The sequence below is a fragment of the Gamsiella multidivaricata genome (genome assembly GCF_025024155.1).
Source record: "Gamsiella multidivaricata strain RSA 2152 chromosome Unknown BC939scaffold_44, whole genome shotgun sequence".
NCBI lineage: Eukaryota > Fungi > Mortierellomycota > Mortierellomycetes > Mortierellales > Mortierellaceae > Gamsiella > Gamsiella multidivaricata.
Window position 1 is genome coordinate 92,133 of NW_026251752.1, and position 20,551 is coordinate 112,683.

A 20,551-nucleotide genomic window follows, 5' to 3' on the forward strand; every position below is an offset into this window, starting at 1 on the left:
AAAAAAGACAAGGGGCTGTGCAAGTAAAAGGCACAAAATTGGTGGCAAAAACATTCCATGCATTATGACGATTGATTGCCATTGCACTTTAGTTTAGCAAAAAAGAAACCGTTTATTCCTCTAAAACCACTCATCTGCAATGCTCAAGCCTTGGTGGTCAGCTCCAATCCACCAAGGATGTCCTGGAATTTGTTGATGTTGCGCAAGAACCAGTCGCCATAGCGACGGCCGACCTTCGACTCTGAAATGTGAATCATATCTTCCTTCAGGCAGAAATCCAGGTCCGATGTACCCTGATACTCTCCCTCCAAAAGTGTGCCTGAGACCCACTTCATCTGACGACTCCTGATCTTCGACATCATCAGCAAAGTGCGAAGCTGCTCAGGGTCAATCTCCAAAAACGAGGCCAGCTTGGCGTTGCCCATAGTCGTGTAGAGCTTCAGGTACGAGCGGAGGGTTGGCAAAAGGATCGAGTGGCGGACCTCAGACAAGAAAACCTTGGTGTAATGCTGAACGGGCTCAAAGGGAGTCAAGTTCATGACCTCAGGGTCGTCCAGGTTGGGTCCGTTGGGGGAGATGAACTTGGGACAAGCAAAGAGGAAGAGCTCCTCAAAGACTTGCATTGCCTCCTCGGGCTTGGACAGCTTGTTGGACTGCTCCGCGTACTTTTCTCTGAGCTGGCTGTGAATATTCTCGTCCAGGCGGGTGGGACAGAGGGTCACGCACATGGTCAAAAGGGCGTACATCTGGTCGCCCTTCTTGTTGATTTGGTCGTGCTGGTATGACCGGGTGTGATACTGCTTGGTGCGGTTGATGAAGGTAAGGATGTGAGAAAAGGCCTTGATGGCATCTGCATAGCGGCGCATCATCATGTAGGCGAAGCCGACATAGTAGTAGGTGGTGACGTGGCAGGCGGTAACACGGGCAAAAAGCGCCTGCTTCTTGTTCAACTCAATGTTGTCCATCATCTTGAGAGCCAAGGTAAAGTCGCCCAATAAGCAGTGGACGCGGAGCAAGCCGACAATACTGAAGTATCCCAACATCTTATACAAGGGACGAGATCCGTACTCTCCAGCAGCTTCCTGCATATCGCCTCCATTCTTCGAAACTAACAACTGTTCGGTGATGCGCGACTTTTGGATGAGCGAGTAGAGAACGTTTAACACACTGTAGCAGCTCCAGATCTGAGAATTGTCGCGAAGGAAGGCGAGCTCTTCATCCGTCTTGTTCTTGATGCGGTTGCGGTAGTTGCAGAACGACTGGAACTGGTAGATGAATTCGTCGATGATATCCCACAGCCACTGGTTTGGAAGCTCGAGCGCAACGGGTCCCTCAGAGTCTGCGACAAGAACAATGGTACGAATTTCAATTGATGTTTTCTGTTAATAACAAAGTCTTTAACGGCACTGGAAGGCTGCTATTAGGCCACCCGATCCACTTTCAAGATAAAACCATGACTTACTCAAGATGTAATTAAAAAGATCGCAATAGTTTTCATATGAATGGAAACGGTGCTCGATCGTGGGGCTGAGGCGAGAGTAAATGTGGCGATAGTAGAGCTCGCGGTACAAGGTCAAGAAGACCTGGTCTACATATGTTAAACAAAAACAGTCAGTCAGTCAATCCAAGATGCAATATAAAATAGACGCGCTCATGAAGTACTGTTGATTTACCATCGTTGACCAAAGGCGAAATGGCCTCGGGCTCTGGCCAGGACTCCTTAGCGTAGAACTTCTCGGTCAACTTGTTGAACGAGTGCTCGTAGATCGAGTGCAGCTCGTACACGTTGTTCTCCAGAACGTTGCGGTGGAAGAACACGATAAAGTTCTTGACAACTTCTGGAATTTGAACCTCCTGGTATTGCTGCGAGGTCTGGTCTGCAATTCGTAGCGTGTAGCAATTAGGATAGAATGCGTTAGAAGCCGTGCTTGGATAGATATTCACGTATCAAAGTCCAAATCATCCCAAAAAACAGCGACTGCGGTGCCTCTGCGTCCAACAAGTAGATCTTCCTGCTCCTGAGACTGTGGGAGGCGATTGACCATTGTAAAAACTGTTATCCTCTTGGTGCTGTCGTCCATGTGTCGCGATGGTTCATAGAATATGTTTCTGGTGAGGTCGAATCGTTGTAAAAGGGCGAAGTTGGGTTGGGCGACTGATCCAGTGCAGAAGCTGAAGAGAAACCTAGGAAGGACGAAGTGTTTTACCAGCAGCCAAGAGTTCCTCATCAAGGCCATCATCCTGGACGGGGTAAGCGCCAACGACCAGATCGACCTCGGAGGCGATATCGATGTCCTCTTCGTAGTTCATGATGTGTGATGAAGGAAAAGGTGTTGAGGGTTCGATTTACCCTTGCACTGTGCCTTGATATGTAAATCCTAAACTGGCCTCAACAGCAACAAGAAAAAAAAAACAAATTTATTTGACGTGCAGTAAACGATTACATCGCACTTATAACTTTTTATTACAAAAAGCACTTCAGCTTGAGAGAAGAGAAGACTGAGAGACCGAGCGACATGGAAAAGAAGAAAAATCGGATAGAGTATTGATCAACGCAGTAACTGACAGGCTAGCGGCGTTCAACTCACTTGAACTTCCACCATATCATCGTCTTCCTCATCAAAGTCTTCATCGTCGTCGTCCAATGCCTCTTGTACCTCTGAGTCCATCTGGGTCGCAGTCTCGCCCGATGCAACTCCAACAGCTGCAGGGTTGAACGTTGTCTCAAGTTCGGCGTTGACAATAGCTTTGCTTGCTGAGCTGGAGGACCCTGCCCCTGATGCTGCTGCTGCTGCGTTGCGTTCCTTGATGAACTCTGGTTTGAGCTGGTACTTTGCTGTGTAAGGTCCTTTCTTAATGAAGTTGCAGATCTCGGCCAAGACCTCCTTTAGATATGAATGTGGCTGCTTGCAGTACTCAACCAAACCCCTGAAAGACCAATAAGGATACTGCTCGAACGCCGCAAACAGCATATCCACAAGCTCATTCCTGGGCATGCGCGTCGTCTTTTGATCTGGTTGTACCTTCGGCTTCTTTTGCTGTTGTCCGTCAAAGCGATAATAGGATGAGCAAGATGATGTTAACAATCAGCTTCGTGGCAAACAATGATAACAAGCTAACTAAAGCATAGAACAAATATTTTACTTACGATGAAACCATTACGAATACCCACACCGGGCAAGAACATGCCACTACGACCGCCTGAGGGATCGGCTCTGTTGTTTTCATTTGTTAGAATCTGAACTGATCGGCCTCCTTTCTTGGCAGCCTCAATGTTGCGCTCTCTCATAATCTCGCGATACTCAGTTGTTTGCTGCGGCGTAACTGTGCACTCGTGCTTGATCGTGGCCGAGAGAGAGGTTGCTTTTCCTGTGGGATATCCAGGTGCATGGGGTGGTTTTGGATGAGGTCCTGTGGGTTCTGTGAAGACAAAGGTGTTTGTGACCTGACTAGGATTCATCTTAAGCGTGTATGTCTTTGGAAGATTTGTTGTGATGTCGTCCGATGGAAGAAGTAGTTGAAATGGTGCAGAATCTGGATCGTTGGGGTTTGTTCTAGGAACCATAGTAGAATACCAGGAGCACGTTAGTGCCGCACATGGCGTACTAGTCCTAGAGCACAAGAAGCAACAGGGGATGTACTCACTGGTTGAATATCCTGACTTTACCGAGATCGACGCCATCCTTATTGACTGTAGCCCATCTATCGGCCAGGAACTTTGGGATCTGATAATATATCGGAGCCGAGCATCAAGGAATAATAAAATGCTTAGTAGGTGACCAAAATAAAAATAAAATAAAAAAAGGCAGAACAGGTTGTAGATACGCTATTGAGCAAGGCATATCAACGTACCTTGACCAGCCATGCCTGTGTTCCTGCTTTGGAAAGATCCAAATCACCAACAACGTTGCCGTCTTCGTCAATCACTTCATCTTCGTCCTCAAAGTTCTCCTTTGCGTCTCCTCCGTCTTCGAAAAGTTCTTCAAAATCTGCGGGACGCTTGCGCGAGAGTCCGTGTTCGTTGTCAGACATTGTAAACCAGCAGGAATGTGAAGTAACTGAAGAATGAAAGCAATGAGAAAAAAGGTAGGATGATGTTCCTAGGAAACGGCCGGGTTCGGTGTATACACGGCCACAAGCTGCACCAACACAATTGAAGGCGTTCGAAAGATGCAACAATAAGGAGCTTAAAGCCCATCTTCCGTTTCATGCTCTGCGCACCGAGAGAAGCAGTGGCTTGTCGGTCATATACTAAGAGATTGAGTACTGCAATTCAATTGACCCATTTTATTCTGAGGCAGCGTGCGGACCTTGCTGATTCTCTCTTTTGAAATCTTTTTCCGTATGTGTGCTGCTGGCCATGGATGTTCATATTGGACTATTGATAACCATCCATTGGGAGAATGAGAGACAGGACCTATCGATCCCGCCATCCTACTACCAAATCCCATTGCGCCCACTCATCGGACACACAGTGCAGTTGTACCATCCACCTGCACTTTCTCGCACTCTGATCCCAGGATGGCCCAACCATGTCGCTTGCGGACGAGTGCTTTGAACTTGACTGGACTGTAACGAGCAAAAGCGACGCTGTGGACACAACTGATGCCGCACCAATTTTTCAGTACTCGAGCAGTGGTCTTTGTGGCCTTTTCGACAAATCAGAACTCTCCTTGCAAGTCAGACCGATGCAATCAAAGGCGATCAGTCTCAATATGAAGTTTGCAAATGAACTTGAGCAACAACCCTTCTCCATCTTAGTCCGGCATTGTTCTGATTCTGCTCAACCTGGAAGCACGCATCATAGGACAGGCACTCTGTCAAACATCAGGATCAGGAGATACTGGATCGGACCTTTGATTTTACTTGCCATTCGCACTGGAGCAAACATCTGATTTGGCTTCTCCGTTTCTTGATTGCTCTAGAAAATGGTCACTCCTCTTAAGAAGCACACCATCGTGAAGAAGCACACCGCTACCTTCAAGCGTCACCAGTCTGACCGCTACAAGACTGTCAAGGTACAATATCATGACCTCTCTTCGACGCAGGATGTTTGAGAAAGGAACAACTGTGTTTGTCTCAGCTCGTAATGTGGAACAGGACGGCGATGGTGGATTTCCGATATTGGAAACAGCTTAATATTGTATTTATGAGAATCAGTATATCGCTTATGCTATGGCATCAGGGAACGCCATTGAAAGATACCATGCAGGACGATTATGATCGACGTACTGTGCTGTACAGAATACCACCCACCAGCAGCGGAGTCATTTTGAATCACCAAGGATATAGTGATGGTGCACCATCCAATTGTTACATCCTACAACAATTTTGACGATATTGATAGTTATCAACATAGGAGTGGGCGAGAGAACATAGAGTTTATGACATGATACTAACAAAGTATATTTTACATATATATCTTGCGTATGATCTAACAGGAGTCATGGAGAAAGCCCAAGGGTATTGATAACCGCGTTCGTCGCCGCTTCAAGGGTCAGATCGTCATGCCCAAGATCGGTTACGGTAACAACAAGTTGACTCGCCACTTGATGCCCTCCGGCTTCAAGAAGTTCGTTGTCTCCAACATTGCCGAGCTGAACCTCTTGTTGATGCACAACCGCACCTTCGCTGCTGAGATTGCCCACAACGTCTCCTCCCGCAACCGCATCGCCATTGTCGAGCGTGCCCAGCAGCTCAACATCAAGGTCACCAACGCCAACGCTCGCGTCAGAACCGAGGCTTAAACTGGATAACTCTTGATCTCTCCTCCAAACAATAATGTCTCTGTAACGCGGACAGAACTGTTTAAAGTAAAATAAAAGTCATCAAAAAAGATGGGTGCTTCTTTTTTTCTGGAGCCATGAGTCGAGCTGGGGAGCTTCTTTTATTTATTTTGCATCAGGATCTCAGGATTGAGCAGATTCAATGATACGGATGCGATCGAATGACTCGATGAGACTGTATAGGCTGTCATCAGGAGACGTCTGCTGGTAGAGCTCCTCTGGACTAACGGGCTTTTTACGCGTGGTCTTCTTGGATCCCTTGGCACTCTGCTGTCGCTGCTGTCCGTCCTGAACGCCCTGAATGAGATCGTGTTCCGATAGTGGTGCGAGAGCTGGATCCTGTTGAACGATCCGCTTAATCTCATCCTGCTTTAATTGGTTGCCAGCCGGATTTTGTTTCCTGAACAAGAGACTGTTGTGTGCCCGAATAGGAGCTGCTACTTTTGCGACTTCCTGATCAAGACCAATCAGTGCCATGTAGATGCTGTGGCGATGTGCATACGACCTTTTGAGCCTTAAAGCGACCTTGACCTTGTCAAACAGGCGGAACTGGACGCTGGTCGCTAATCCCTGTGGGTACGGAGTAAGAGTGTGAGATGGGACTTTGATGGAAATCTCTGTGGCAAGATCTGTGTCCATCTCACATCCGGATATCGCCACTAAATGGTCATTGTTCCTGTCGGCTGTAGAATTTTGTCCGCCTCTTTTCAGCACCGACAAGGGCACTGTTACTTTGCCTGATTTCTCCTTCAGGTATACGGGGCCTTTGATACCAAACCGTGGTACAAATACAAAGAAGCCGTTTTCCCGGATCTCAGAAATGATTCCAGTTTCTACGAACGGGATATCATCGGGCTCCAAGTCATCGTCACCACTGGCAGCAGGGTTCTGTGTCTTCTGTAGTACATAGAGAGTCTGAAAAAGCTCCGTGGAGTCCTTTTGCGCCAGCTTGGATTCCCGGTTCTTATAGTTGAGATGATCGGCAATCTGCTCTACCTTGAGGCCGTTTTTCAGTAAGCTGGATGAAGCAGTTGGGGCGGTCGGCGTATCAAGTAAGCATGCCATCAGTTGACGATGAACAACCAGATCGGCATAACGACGAATGGGAGACTAAAAGGTTTGTCAAATGTATGGCGTTAATGGCAATCCATTTTGCAAAGAAATGAGAGAGAGCTTGATCTTCAAGAATACGTCTGTATACATACCGTAAAGTGAGTGTAGAAATCCAGCGCTAAACCATAATGCGCATATTCATTGACCGACCAAGATCCAGAGGAGATATAGCTGGCTTCTGACATGGCCATCGTGGCCATAGTCTTCAAAAGCCGCACAAACTCAATGTTGCCTTGACTTCCAGCAGCACAATTTCTCAGTGAGTTCGCAAGCGCCAGATTCGAGCTCGTATCGATCACAAATCCCTACAAAAAAAAAAAGGAAAGTCAGTACAAACATTGTGCCATAAATCACATACACGAATGAAGAGGGTAGGAAGGCGCGAGTACATACTCTGCTCTCTGCAGCTCGAAACAGCATCTTAAAGTGGCTCTCAATCGGCGGAGGATGACGGCGGAGCATTGCTGAATCTCTAAATCCGGTGTAGATCCTCTTGGCCACGTATGCGTTGGCCATAACCATGGCCTCTTCGATAATCTGATGCACCTCCAGGGGCTGCTTCGGCAGAATATCAGAAATCCCTCCATCTTCTTCCTTAAACTTGAATTTGACTTCTGCACTCTCCAATTCAAGACCTCCATTGGCCATGCGCCGTGCCTGGAATAGTAGTAACCAAAAAGTCGTTCAGCTGATTGATTCATTGAATAAACTTATTGGTATCCAGACGAATTCATTCTGCTGTTGAAATATACCCTGGCTTTTCGCATTGTTTTGGCGAGGAGGACGATAGCTGGTTTGAGATGCTTACACAGCTTTGCCTCTAATCCCGGCACGACGTCCTTGCCGCTTAACAACCCTTGTGCTTGTTCGTACTCCATTTCGCATGCAGACCGAATGACAGTACGACCGAACCATGTAGTGAGCACGTTCGCCTCACTATCCAACGTCCAGATCACGGACACTATCGAGTGTAGCGAAGAGATGGGTCAGATTTGCGAATTAATAGATACATAAAACATGGTTTCGATACATACTTGCGTATCGATCGACATGATGACGAAGAGAGCACACTTGCTCACTCAGGACTTTCGGTAGCATGTCAAATCGACGATCAGAAAGATAGACAGTCGTTCCTCTCGCCCTGGCCTCCAGATCAGTAAGTGAATTCTCCTGAACAAAATAGCTGACGTCTGCGATGTGAACCCCAAACTCGATTTGACCATTTGCGATCTCCTTGATTGAGATCGCGTCGTCGATATCCTGGCAATTTGGGGGATCGATGCTGAAGACAGTATGCTTTCTCAAGTCTCGCCGCCTGCTCAACTCCCCTGGTTCAGGTGTCCACGGTCGCTCCGGAGTATTGGTAGGCATTTCCTTGAGTGATCCGTCACTGAATCCTTGAGTTGTTTGCGAGACAGAAATCCCATGTTCAATTAGGATGGCTGAGATCTCGGTATCCAAGTCGTGAGCTGGTCCGATGCTGCGCACGTAATGTCCGTTGGGATACTGAGAATTGATAGGCCAGCTGTCGATCCGGACAACAATCCTTTGGTTCACTAAGGCCTTGGGATCATGATGTCGGATCCTGATCTTCGGGATAACTGGGTTCAGGGGCAATACGAGGTGGAAGGATCCTGACTCCTTTTCTGATCCCTCCTGTAACGTGGCAACGTACGGTTGCCAGTTCCTCGACATCACACCGACGACCCGTCCTGTGGGCTTGACTTCGTGGAATCGATGCTGACCAGAACCCTCCTCGTCGTCATCTCCAGCCGCATGAACCTCTTCGGGGTCATAAGATATGTGTGTTGAGGGAGCAATCCAAGAGCTCTTTTTCAGCAGCTCAACGACCACTATATCGCCGTGAACTGCACGATTGCGGTACTCAGAACCGACTATCACAATTTCGCCAATGTTGGAGTCTCCACGAATAAAGGCCTGATCCCGATGGTTAGCGCGGACTCGAAGTACACCCTGAAAAAATCGCTCAGACTTGACGCCGGCCTCCAGCTCGGACATGGGTTTATACTATTGTAAAATTAATGGCGGAGTTCACTTAACATCGGTTTTGACATTCCCTATAGAACTGTGCAGCTTTATTAGGAAGGTAATGCTTACCTCTTGGTATCCTGTTCCTCCTGAACCCTTCTTCGATAGTGCTGAACCCAGGTCCTGACTGTCAAGATCCTCTTCCAGAATTGCTTCCTTTAAAGAATCCAAAAGTTCATGCAACACCGCCGAAGTTGGCCAGTATGTCGTGAGATATTCTTTGAGAGACATGACCGTAATCCCACTGACATCCGCAATGAAGTTGGTATCCTCCTGCCTAAACTATAGATCATTCGCAAATACAAAGTGTATTAGTAGAGGTAGTGTCACCAAAAAGAGAAAGAGATGTTCAGTATGAAATGTGACCCTTACTTGCTCAGAAAGAAGGATGATAGGTACACTTCCTGAGAGATGACGGCGGTACCATACTGCAGTTTGAAGAATAGCCCTCCAATCCCTACGATCAATTGATTCGTCCGGTCCTCGCAAAACACAAGTGTCCTTGCAGTGTTCGTTACAAAACACAATGCTCCTTCGCCTAGGATCTTTGGCAATTTGACGCAAACTCTTATATGTCCTTGACTTATCTTCATTTTGCAACTAATGGGTTTGCAGCGGTTTTTCATTAGCGTGCATGATTCAAATACCAAGTCCATGAATCCAATCGAGGTGCTCATACCCTTAGAAGGATCGTCTCCGTAAATATGACATTGGTCAGTTCCTCCTGCTCGAGTATTTCTACGTATCGCAACGCAACCTATAGGTCAAGAACGCGCATGATAAGTCTACCTGCAGAGAGATCACTGTCATGAGCTACGGCGTAATGTAATATAGAACATACAGAGTAGTCCGGCAACAGACAGTATGCCGGCTCGGAATTCAAAAGACTGGACTCGACCTTAACCCTCTGATAGCATGGTGGCTCCAGCGGACATTGACTTGAGAGACACGGGATATCATTTCGAAGATAGACTGGTGTCCAGGATTGGGTATTAAGAAGGCCAGCAAGACAAAAAAAAAGCGTTAGGCGTTTGGTGTCAGATACAACGGCAAGAGCACTGTCATTCAGCCGTGCAACTCACCCTCACGGACTTTCTTGACCACTGTGTTCTTGTTTGTTTTGCGAAAGTGCACATTCTCAGTCCTGAGCATGGTGCCAACTTGATGGGATGTACTTGATGGTGTCGTGGAATCAGCGTGATGCTCGCCCAAGCAGTCGTCACTTGTGCGGGAATAAAAATTGAAATCGTACGGCGTTTTTGTTCTCGCTGCCATCACCTTCTAATCTCTTCCTCTTTTTGCTGCCCACGCAAGATTTTACATATCCCAGCGCTTTATTAACACACTAGCGAAACCATGGACTACGGGGTATATGGCGGACACGATGGACATAATGGAGGAGAACATGATGGTGGACACGATGGCGGACACGGCGGAGGCGAAGGCACCTGCAGCATGAACATGCTGTTCAACTGGGACACTGAGAACCTCTGCGTCGTCTTTGAATCCTGGATGATCAATACGCCAACTGCGCTCGTATTCTCCTGCATTATCATCATCGGTATGGCAGCTTCGTACGAGCTACTTCGGGCGCAGTCTCGTCGGTACGAGGAACGTTTGATCGAGGGTGCGCGCAAGCGACACGGTGGCGACCCCTCGTCACGCGTTGTAGATGCTAGCGCCGGCATCGCCGAGGACGAAACACCCCTCCTGACCTCTAGGGCAGGTACTTTGAGGTAGCTAGTGATGTCGACATTGCGGTATATTTTCAAATATCGGATAATGTTGTGATGGACATCAACTAACCACAAGGATTGTGTATGCATTCTCGTCTCATAGGCTCTCCAACCAACAGCAGCTCACGCGGGCCCTCTTCTACATGGCTCAGGTCTTTGCCGGCTTTTTTTTGATGCTGATCTTCATGACCTATAATGGCTATCTCATGGCAAGCACCGTCATTGGGGCAGGCCTTGGCTTCTTTTACTTTGGAGGTGATTCTCTGTCCTCCCCTACCAAAGCTTTGAGCTGCCATTAAGATATGGATCCTACGCAAGTCGACTTCTTGTGCAGTAGTTTTCATCCCCTCACTCAATACTTCGAGTATTTTCGTGAAGAATAATAAAGACCAGATTTTTTTGCTGCTTCTGCGTCTTTGACATGAAGAAAACAGTCCAAATATGGAATCTGATCTCCTTTGAGCAAGCGCCGCCCAAAACATTTCGAGTCCTTCTTCTGTACCCGACCACACCTTTTCTCACTTTACCGCAAAAGTTCACCGTTTTTATAACTTGCGCTCATTGCATCGAAATCGAAGCGGGAAATCATGTCAGCCCATGGCCATCCAGATATGACCATTCGCAGCGCGATCAACGAAAATCATAGCAGAGGGAGCAGCATCAGTCTTAACAAACCAAACAACGATACTGGCTCCAGCACCGGCGTGGATGACAGAATCAGTGCCTATCACAACAGCAACAACAAGAACGACATGGACGACATGGACGAATGTGTTGTTGAGGCTGAGGACAACTCTCCTTCGAGGTTCTTGTACTTGCTGATCACTTGCCTGGCGATCGGCGGCTTCCTCTTTGGCTACGACACTGGTGTCATTGCCGGCGCATTACTTCCGATCAAAGAGGAGTTTGGGCTGAACAGCCAGGAGCAGGAGTTTGTGGTTGGAGGTATGTCTTATGAGAGAGTAGACCATCATGGACCAGATGGAGGATACGCCGTTTTGACTCGTTGGTTTGAGAAAAGGGCTCTCAGCAGTATCCCTCGATCCCATTCCCTTAACCCACCGGTCTCCACTATGAATTAGACTACCATGTTGTTGTTGTTGATGTCACGTAGCATCCTGTGTCACTATGCAGCTCGAACTTTATTCTTTGGACGACTAAACCAACTCCAATTTCTAATGCTCACTTTTACCAGGAACGACGTTGGGTGCCATCCTCGGGGGTCTCTTGGCCGGCGCGCTCTCGGATCTCATCGGTCGCAAACCGGTGACACTGCTTTCGTCGACGATCTTTATTGTCGGTGCAGCTCTCATGACGTTTGCTCATCAATACTGGCTTCTTCTTTTCGGAAGAGTCGTTGTCGGAGTCGGTGTTGGTAATTTCTTTTTCTTTTTTTTCTTTTTTTTTATGCCTGGCTCCTGCTAATGGTCTCACTCTTAATATTAGGTCTCGCTGCTCTCGTGGTCCCATTGTACATTGGAGGTGAGTCGACCTGGACGTGTACAGCCTGTTCCTTTCTGTAAACCAATTCCGTCCGTAAATGCTAGTAAATTAGGTGACAAGGATACTCACGCTGCCTTACCATTTCACATTTGTGTCTATTTTTGAATAGAACTTGCGCCCAGGTAAAAGTGGTACACCTACAGCAACATATGATCAATGCATGAGAGTAGCCATCTCACCAATGTTTTGTTACACGAATTTGAACGTCTATTGATCGTCCTACAGTGCATATCGTGGTCGACTTGTGACCATGAACGTCCTACTGATCACGGGAGGTCAATTGGTCGCCTACCTAGTCTCGTCTGCGCTCACGGACGTCATTGATGGCTGGCGCTGGATGATGGCTATCTCAGCTCTACCAGCTCTCCTTCAATTAGTCACGCTACCATTTCTTCCGGAATCACCACGCTATTTGGTCAAAAAGGGCGATATCAATGGGGCGGAGGCCGTTTTGAGGCGCTGCATGGGCCTTTCTGATGCTAATGATGACTATATCGCCAAGGAGGTTGATGCAATCAAGGAAAGTCTGGAATTAAGCCATAAGGCACGGTACCGCGACCTTTTGCGCAAAGATCTCAGGAGACCTTTGATAATTGCCTGCTTCATGCAGTTGTGGCAGCAGCTCTCTGGATTCAACACAGCTATGTACTATTCCGCCACAATCCTGAAGATGGCCGGATTTCCCAACGCCAAAAGCGCCACCCTGTTCTCGCTACTCATCGCTGGAACCAATATGGTCATGACAAGTGAGTTCTTAGGAGTATTAAGATCTAGTAATTGTACTCTGCGATGTTACTGGAGCTCAGCTGACAAGGGAAAATATCAATATCTATGCTACTCAGTGGTGGCAATCAAAATTATAGATCGCGTTGGACGCAGGAAAATATTGCTTGTGACCATGGTCGGAATGATTGCTGGTCTGGTTGTCCTCGGTGTGGCATTTATTAAGATCGTGGGATTCACTGTCAAACAGGACGACTGCGTTCAGTATGGAGACAATTGTGCGGCCTGCCTCACAGACGACCGATGCTTTTTCGCAGATCTCAGCAACAGCTGCCAGGACATGGGCTGGGATGGAAACGGCAGGCGACCCATCTACACCGGCATCTGCCCTAACCGATCTCAAGGAATCAAGACCGGAAGCTGGGTGGCGCTCGCCAGTCTGGTATTCTATGTAGCTTCATATGGCCTCGGACTTGGAAATGCGCCCTGGCTAATTCAGAGCGAGCTATTCCCACTTGATATCCGCGGCAAGGCGAGCGGCATGGCTACAGGTACGATAGCATGCTGAGTAACGATCAATTCTAATTGCAGAATGCAACTAGTGCAACTAATGCACCTGTAAATTATGGCTTCTGTTTATTTATTAGCTTGCAACTTTGCTGGAAACTTGGTCATTTCACTCACATTCTTGACCTTAACTCAGCGGATTACAGCCACTGGAACCTTCTGGCTGTACGCGTGTATCTTGGTCATCGCATGGCTGTTTGTGTTCTTCCTCGTCCCAGAAACGGCTGGGTTAAACTTGGAAGCGATTCAAGAGCTGTTCAGAACCGAGTCTCCGAGTGATTCAGGACCCACATCAGTGATGCATTCTCCAAAGCTACTTGCAGGAGGGGAACAATCTGAGGAGGATGCTCGGATACGCCGTCGAGGACAAGGCTCGCAGGAGTTGTAACAACATGGTCATGGAGTGCATGTATACCTTAATTGATTCTATACACGGACCGATGAATAATACAGCATTAAAGCAAAGTCCGTTCTGAAGGCGCACTGATCGATCGATCTGTCTTGGTGCGCTGCAAGCATAGCTGGCGTTGCTTATTCTAGCTACAGAGCGTTTTGAAGCGCCGCGGGGCCAGACATTTGTGCAACTGCATGACACGCTTCGCTTGCATGGGTCAACTACTGGGACCCTGATTTCTGCTTCACCTTCAGGGTATTGCACAACACGAAACAGGAGCAGCAGGGTAGGAGCTCAGACAAGAATATAGATGACATGCAGAAAAGGATTACGAACTATGGGGATACGTGCATGTAGGCCAAAGATGCATGTACATACACTACGGTGTGAGTGCAAAGTGAGAATACTGAAATCACTTTAAGCACGCTGGAATTATTGCAACCCATCAAAACATTCCTCAATCCCTGATTCTTCTTCTCGGACACAGATGACTCGGGGGTTTTGTATCCGTCCTTGGAACGTATGACATCCCTGTACATACAAAATGCGCCTAAGATCTCTTGCCCCTTGAATCTCTAACTCCCTGATCCATGGCCATGTTTTAACACACGATCATGGCTAATGACTCCATAAAATAAAAGTCCTTTTTTGCGTCCACTGGAAGACAGCCATAAGCATTTATCCGCAAGATGGATAGTGCTTAATACCGCTATTGCCGTTGCACGAATGACCTAGGCGGTGCCGAATTGCTCCTCACAACAGACTGTCTTTTGTACTGTTCTCTGGATCTTATCTTTGAAGACAGACATATCAAAGACGAAGGAGGAATGATAGCAAGATATCGTCTACATTTAAGAACAGGAACGGAAAAAGAAAGAAGGTGAGGACGAAAGAAATGATCAGACTGGGCCGGTACGATAGGGCAAAGTACGAAGAAATTAAGGTTCAAATGGATTGGTTAGATAAAAGGGTTGCTTTCAATTGGGCACGACGCCAGCAGACTATGTAAGCAACTAGTTGTGCAATCAGATAAGCCAACAATGCGATGCAGTGCATGAAGACTGAGCAAAATTTCTTTTCTTGCCTGTGATTGGAGCAAACAGAGGTCATAGTCGGTCCCTAACGTTTCCACCGACTACCTTCGTCCGTTTTCCAGTCCACCTATTTTCTCATCTTCGACCCTGCCTCCCTTTCTTTTATATCTCCATCAGGAAAAAAGAAGAAGGAAAGAGGGGTGAAAGAGTAAAAGAGTAAAAAGTAAGGTACATGTGGACAAATGGAGTTCACCGCTTCACTGGACAATCTCATCTGGATAAAAGACGAGCCTTAATTTTTTAAGATTACCCAGGAGAGTGGAATCAAAAGAATGCGATTTTAAGGTTGTGCTTGTCTCATCGCACGACCCTCGTAACACCCAACTATCTTGTTGCCGCACCTCCAGTCCGCCGTCATTTCGAGTTATTTTTATTACTGCATGTTGTCACAGAAGAGCTCTTTTGCTCTCTATGTTTCTTTTATGCAACTTATTCATCCTATTCAAACCCCTCCAACCCTTTGTTGTTGTTTTTTCGGGAGGGGGTATTAGGCAATTCGGCTCTCTGCTGATCCCCGGCTGCTCTTCTGAGCACATACCTTGGCCATGGATGAATGTCATTCATCGCATCCTTCATCAAAAAAATAAAATAAAATAAAACAATAAAAAAGCAAGCTCGGCACGGTTGGATACCAGAGGGGCTGCAGCAGATCTTGGGACGACCAGGCGACTGTTATACCGCATGATCACCATTGTGAAGCTCACACGCGACGACCACTACTCCTACACTACTTACAGCTATCATCTCTCCATCTTTCGATTCAATCTATTGTGTTTGCGCACTCGTTACAGTCAATATCTTTCCAAGCACAATAGCGTTTGCACAAGGGCCATAAGTAGCGTATTATAATTTGATGATACTGCGCGCAAACCTCCCCGAATCTGTGCTATATACAACATTTATCGTTGGCGCTCTCACTACAAAAGGAGAATTATGGATCAAGACAGGAGGTAATTGTAGCATAGCCACTTCTCCTTGTTTTCTTTGTCGGGTATTTCGGCTAATTGTGCTACCTGCTGCGTAAGAAACAGACCCCATCTTAATCACGCAGATGCGCCTGATGGTTCCTGCATTGCGAGAGTAATGGCTTTTAACAGAAGCCGCGGTACTGAGACTGATAGCATAATCATTATTGGGTATGGAAATGGCCACAGAACCCACAGTCTCACTTGTGTCCACTCTTGTGCGACTGTATGTTCGTTTTTATGATCAAGGAACGTGGATGAAGGCGTTCGCTTTCTGTGGACTGGTAGCAATCGTTAGGTGCGATTTTGAATTCCATTGCTTTTTGCATGTCAAAACACCATTTTTACGCACTCGATTCTCCTGGAGGGATCAGATCACAGAATCCTAGAGCATTTCATTTTGCATCCCCCTGATCTTGTCTGCAGAGCGCCATTTTTATACTTGCCCTCCAGGGGCCTTGATTACCAACTCCAAGGCTCGACGTATTAGTCTCCTAGCATTTGCTAGTCGAAGTGGATGGTCATGCTACAAGGACAATCATTAGAAACCGTACTAATACAACTATGCAATTATCTCTCTTATTGAACTCTCCAATTCCTGATTACATTTCTCCACTTCTTCGCTGTATTTCAGGACGACTGCACAATTCAACATCCATTCCGCCCACGATCTTGTTAGCCCTCACTCAGAAGTCCACAATGACATCTAATTCATATTCTGATGCTGTTAGGTCCTATGAGCTGACGATGGAGCAGGAACCCATGCATGCTCGGATGTGTGGGTTTGGTGAAAAAGTAATGCGCCCAGCTGATGTCTTTGCGTACACAGCGTCTAAATCGATCTTCCGATTTCGCCATGTTGAGCTCTGTATCGGGAAGTATATTGCCTTCTAAACAAAGCTTATGCGTATATATCGTATATATGCAGGACCGACGTCCAGTAGATCCACCGCCAATCGTCAGACTAACAGTTCGAGAAGCAGACGGGACGCCAGTGGACTTGGAGTAAGTGCATGAATCACATCGTATAATCCGCGATGGAGTTCTTTCCGGATTCTAACAAAATCTCTTGACGCTGTGTGCAAAGCATCCCGGACATTGTGGACGTGAGTCGATGTGTTGTAATGGCCGATATCTACATGTCCGATAAATATACACCCTGTGCATTGGTCACGAATCCAGCGACGGTCCTTCATATCTCCTCAGTTCAAACAATTGGAGAATCCACTATGTCTGTCCTGAACCTGGCGACATCCCCACCTGCGCCGTACCACAACCTAACCGGAGCCATCGGGGCTTCGGGTGATCTTCTGAAGGATCTGGAGGGTAAACTTGGGATTTTTTTCGCATTTCCTGATCTAAGCGTCCGCACTGAGGGAACTTATACCTTGAGGTTTTCCTTTACATTACTACCTGAGTAAGATTAGCACAGCACAGCTTTCTGTACATTTGCTTTTCATCTTTTTTTTTCATATTACATTCAGACGACTGATTTGTATTCTTTGGCTCGTGCTCGTTCGATAGACCTCCAGTCATGACCTCCTCAGTTGTGGCAACTGTGTTTTCTGCGCCTTTTGAGATCTATCCAGCCAAAAAGTTTCCTGGAATGAGCAGTAAGTATAGCGCCCTTCGGAGACATCTATCGAGTCACTGTGGTAGTTGCAACCTATTACCAGAACCATTTGACCTTTGAATCGTATCTCTGTACTCCCATAATAGAATCAACACCTCTTTCAAAAAAGCTGTTTGACCAAGGTGTTAGAATTCCACTTCGCAAGAAGACGAGAATTGATCGAACAAAGCAGCTAGTCGAAACTGTGGACATTCCAGACGAGATGGAGGATGAAGAGTAGATGAATAGGCAGAGCCTCCGACCCTCCCCTTTGTAGGCACCGTAACATCGCTGCCAAACGCTCTAGTGGATACTGCTGCCATACGGAACTCCATTCCCTGGCCTCTATTATTATTATTATTACTATCCTATATATGTCCGTTATCCTAATCTTTCATTTACGTCCATCACATCTTTCGCTTGCTACACTCTTTTTCTTCCTTCCAACACAACTCTTCCTAAATAGTTTTTTTTTGTCTCACACTCTACATAGGCAATCCCCTCTCATTCCCGCGTTCTTCTCTCACTGTCATCCCTTGAAATAAAGTACCATATTCCTCGTCGTGTAGACTACCATAGGCATTGAGGGCCTGTGACCCTATCTAAGAAAGAAAGGGTATGAACCCGCTCTTCGCTATCAGTCCCCCCACTTATCCAACCTCCCCAGTTCCGTTGATCACAATTCGGTGATTCGAGTCGATATCTTTGGGTCTTTTTATGTCACCATTCGCTACGGTTATTCCTCGCACCCTATGGACGATGCTCATCGCATTGTCGAGCGAGAGATACTAAAGCTTGGGACCCAGACGAACTTGGCTCTTTACCTGGACGGCATTCCTTCGGAAGAAAAGGACTCACTCAAGTGCACCGAAAGAACCTTCGCAAGAAAGCTGTTAACTGCGCCGACAAATGTCTGCGTGAGCTCGAGGTTTGCGTGGGTAAAAAGCTTCGCGTGCAAAACACCAGTTCATCGACATCAGAAAATACTTGAGCTCAGCCTTCTACTGGTCCCTAGACGCTCGACGCGCCTTTGCCATATACATGCGCAAGAAACAATGGAGGATCGTCGAGCGCCCGATCGAGGCAGATCTCACGATAGACCTTGAATGCAAGCCTGGCGACATCGCTGTATCAAAAGATAGTGACATGCTTATGTACAAGAATGTCGAGACCATTTGGCGACTCATCTCAAAAGGAAAACTCCTTGTGTACAACGTCCCAAGCGTCTATGCGGTTTTAGATCTCATCCGGGTCCAGTTTACTGTACTTGGTATCATATAAAAAAAAAATTACTAAAACCGCAACATCCCCTCTCTCGGAAGTGCAAAATCATCCAGGAGCTGGATGGAGTAGGTAAACAGATCAATCAGATCATCGTGTATATTACTAATGCAGAAAACGTATTATCGATTCTAACGTCTCGGCATTTTTTTTTTTTTTTTTTTTTTTGGATTGCAGACGCTGCGACGATGACGAAGCATTATTCGGCACACAATCAAGTTATGTGCAAGAATACTGCCCAAGAGACATTTGCTACTTCGCAGAAGGTTTTTGTGGATCTTTCACAGACCCTGTGCAGATTGGCCCACTCCCTTCGTCCTCAACTCAAACTGCCATGACTTATGACAGTCTTCGGAAGCAGTTCGATTGTCTTTCTCAGCGATACTCCCAGATGCCTTAGAGATGCGAGAGGCACGCGAGGCGGAGAGAAGGTGTACAACGTCAAACACAGCCTTGCATGAAGGCGTGCATAAAATTAACTCTAATTTATTGTGATCGAACTGGTACTAAGACTCGGCGGCACAAGTTTTCGCAGACCTTCAATAGGTATCGCACGATCAATCACCCTGCTCCCCGTCAGGCAGAGGCTGGAAGTGAGCTGAGCCCCGCCCAGCCTCGTATCAAACCTCCGCAACACCGACCGCGACATTGCGTCAAACAGCGCACTCGACTCAAGGAGCATGAACCGCCTGAAGCAATGAAGCAGTACACATGAAAGGCATGGAAAAAACCGCCCGAGAATCCCTTGGACCTCGACGCTGGCTCTTTCAAGAAGAAGAAGAAGAAGAAGAAGAAAAAGAAAAAGAAGACTACGCCAAAGCCAGTAAGCGCCTCGACAGGAAAGGCTGACTTGGTTCGAGTTATGAATTGGGAACATCCGACAGTGACCCTCAATGTCGGAGAGTCGGAATTGATATCCGAAATCAAGGGGTGTCTCCAGGATATTGCTCGGGTTGCATCTGACACCAAGCGACAGGGGCAGCAACTCATCGGGTGGTTCATTGAGAGTCCCTTTTCTTCACGCGAGCCTGATGCAACAGACAGAAATATATTGCGCAACATCTGTCCATGTGTCTCGTCCAAGGTCAAAGTCGAGGGAGAGGTCGATGTGGGTGACCATGATGAACAGGAGGAGGAGGAGAAGGAAGAAGATAAGAGTGATGATGACCCGGCGCGCAAGGACTCAGACCACCTACGCTTCCATACTGTGCTGCTCCAGCATCTCTACACAGGCGACCCTCCCATCGTGACGAATGTAGTTGCTAAGCGCGTTTAACAGCTCGTCGATCGAGCAGCGAGCCTTGGGCCGCTGCAGAGAAGGAGCAATAGAGCTGCAAGCTTGACCAGGAAGCCATACTCTGCTGCGGCTTTACACCGCTCTATTGCCTCACAGCTGTCCAGTGAAATAAAAAAACAATACAGAAGCAACAGCAATGAGCCCGAGAAAAAGGTAGAGTACAAAATTTGTGTTCTGTCGCTACATGTGTGCTAGTAGAGGCCAGCTGTAAGAACGACAATACTAACATTGATGATCTGTCTATTATAGCTAAAGACTTTGGTCTCATATCAGATGGATCACGTACAGAAGTCGACCAAGGCATCCCAGCAATCGAGAATTTCGTGCTTTTGAACCGGTCTAGCAAGAGTTATCGCAAGACGGCCTCACTAACGAATACAGAGTAGCCTTTCATATCGTCCTCTGAACGTGAGCTCGGTATTTTGTTTGGC

General features: G+C 47.1%; 8 protein-coding genes across 8 annotated transcripts; 5 read left to right on the plus strand and 3 right to left on the minus strand.

Moving 5' to 3' along the window:
- Positions 1 to 92: 92 nt before the first annotated feature.
- BC939DRAFT_455434 (RNA polymerase I-associated factor PAF67-domain-containing protein) lies at positions 93 to 2,357 on the minus strand. Its single transcript, XM_051556194.1, has 4 exons — positions 2,208 to 2,357; positions 1,674 to 1,877; positions 1,463 to 1,588; positions 93 to 1,339 (listed from the first exon to the last, which is right to left on the minus strand). The coding sequence occupies exons 1-4, from the start codon at positions 2,308 to 2,310 to the stop codon at positions 144 to 146; spliced, it is 1,629 nt and encodes a 542-aa protein (XP_051410885.1). The 5' UTR covers positions 2,311 to 2,357; the 3' UTR covers positions 93 to 143.
- A 63-nt stretch (positions 2,358 to 2,420) lies between these two features.
- Positions 2,421 to 4,243, minus strand: BC939DRAFT_494003 (transcription initiation factor IIF, beta subunit-domain-containing protein). The gene is made up of 4 exons (XM_051559586.1): positions 3,853 to 4,243; positions 3,646 to 3,725; positions 3,149 to 3,554; positions 2,421 to 3,038 (listed from the first exon to the last, which is right to left on the minus strand). The coding sequence occupies exons 1-4, from the start codon at positions 4,030 to 4,032 to the stop codon at positions 2,580 to 2,582; spliced, it is 1,125 nt and encodes a 374-aa protein (XP_051410886.1). The 5' UTR covers positions 4,033 to 4,243; the 3' UTR covers positions 2,421 to 2,579.
- On the plus strand, positions 3,849 to 5,828 carry BC939DRAFT_204378 (50S ribosomal protein L32). The gene is made up of 3 exons (XM_051550647.1): positions 3,849 to 4,086; positions 4,926 to 5,018; positions 5,442 to 5,828. Exons 1-3 carry the CDS (start codon positions 4,066 to 4,068, stop codon positions 5,745 to 5,747), a joined length of 420 nt encoding a protein of 139 aa, XP_051410887.1. The 5' UTR covers positions 3,849 to 4,065; the 3' UTR covers positions 5,748 to 5,828.
- Positions 5,829 to 5,909: 81 nt separating this feature from the next.
- BC939DRAFT_504318 (uncharacterized protein) lies at positions 5,910 to 10,100 on the minus strand (the record flags this gene model as incomplete). The annotated part of the gene is made up of 10 exons (XM_051560510.1): positions 5,910 to 6,896; positions 6,992 to 7,204; positions 7,293 to 7,556; positions 7,652 to 7,860; positions 7,979 to 8,927; positions 9,018 to 9,225; positions 9,321 to 9,493; positions 9,628 to 9,705; positions 9,790 to 9,920; positions 10,031 to 10,100. The coding sequence occupies 10 exons, from the start codon at positions 10,098 to 10,100 to the stop codon at positions 5,910 to 5,912; spliced, it is 3,282 nt and encodes a 1,093-aa protein (XP_051410888.1).
- Positions 10,101 to 10,304: 204 nt separating this feature from the next.
- Positions 10,305 to 10,983, plus strand: BC939DRAFT_478247 (Ctr copper transporter family-domain-containing protein; the record flags this gene model as incomplete). Its single annotated transcript, XM_051558746.1, has 2 exons — positions 10,305 to 10,684; positions 10,788 to 10,983. The coding sequence occupies 2 exons, from the start codon at positions 10,305 to 10,307 to the stop codon at positions 10,981 to 10,983; spliced, it is 576 nt and encodes a 191-aa protein (XP_051410889.1).
- A 137-nt stretch (positions 10,984 to 11,120) lies between these two features.
- BC939DRAFT_204404 (uncharacterized protein) lies at positions 11,121 to 11,819 on the plus strand. The gene has a single exon (XM_051550649.1). The coding sequence runs from the start codon at positions 11,272 to 11,274 to the stop codon at positions 11,764 to 11,766; it is 495 nt and encodes a 164-aa protein (XP_051410890.1). The 5' UTR covers positions 11,121 to 11,271; the 3' UTR covers positions 11,767 to 11,819.
- Positions 11,820 to 12,186: 367 nt separating this feature from the next.
- BC939DRAFT_204566 (uncharacterized protein) lies at positions 12,187 to 14,036 on the plus strand. The gene is made up of 4 exons (XM_051550650.1): positions 12,187 to 12,309; positions 12,413 to 12,933; positions 13,030 to 13,461; positions 13,558 to 14,036. Exons 2-4 carry the CDS (start codon positions 12,438 to 12,440, stop codon positions 13,863 to 13,865), a joined length of 1,236 nt encoding a protein of 411 aa, XP_051410891.1. The 5' UTR covers positions 12,187 to 12,309; positions 12,413 to 12,437; the 3' UTR covers positions 13,866 to 14,036.
- Positions 14,037 to 17,103: 3,067 nt separating this feature from the next.
- Positions 17,104 to 20,459, plus strand: BC939DRAFT_529969 (velvet factor-domain-containing protein). Its single transcript, XM_051561547.1, has 8 exons — positions 17,104 to 17,347; positions 17,455 to 17,543; positions 17,650 to 17,779; positions 18,210 to 18,480; positions 18,593 to 18,805; positions 19,335 to 19,475; positions 19,596 to 20,273; positions 20,370 to 20,459. Exons 1-7 carry the CDS (start codon positions 17,160 to 17,162, stop codon positions 20,097 to 20,099), a joined length of 1,536 nt encoding a protein of 511 aa, XP_051410892.1. The 5' UTR covers positions 17,104 to 17,159; the 3' UTR covers positions 20,100 to 20,273; positions 20,370 to 20,459.
- The last annotated feature ends 92 nt before the right edge of the window (positions 20,460 to 20,551 follow it).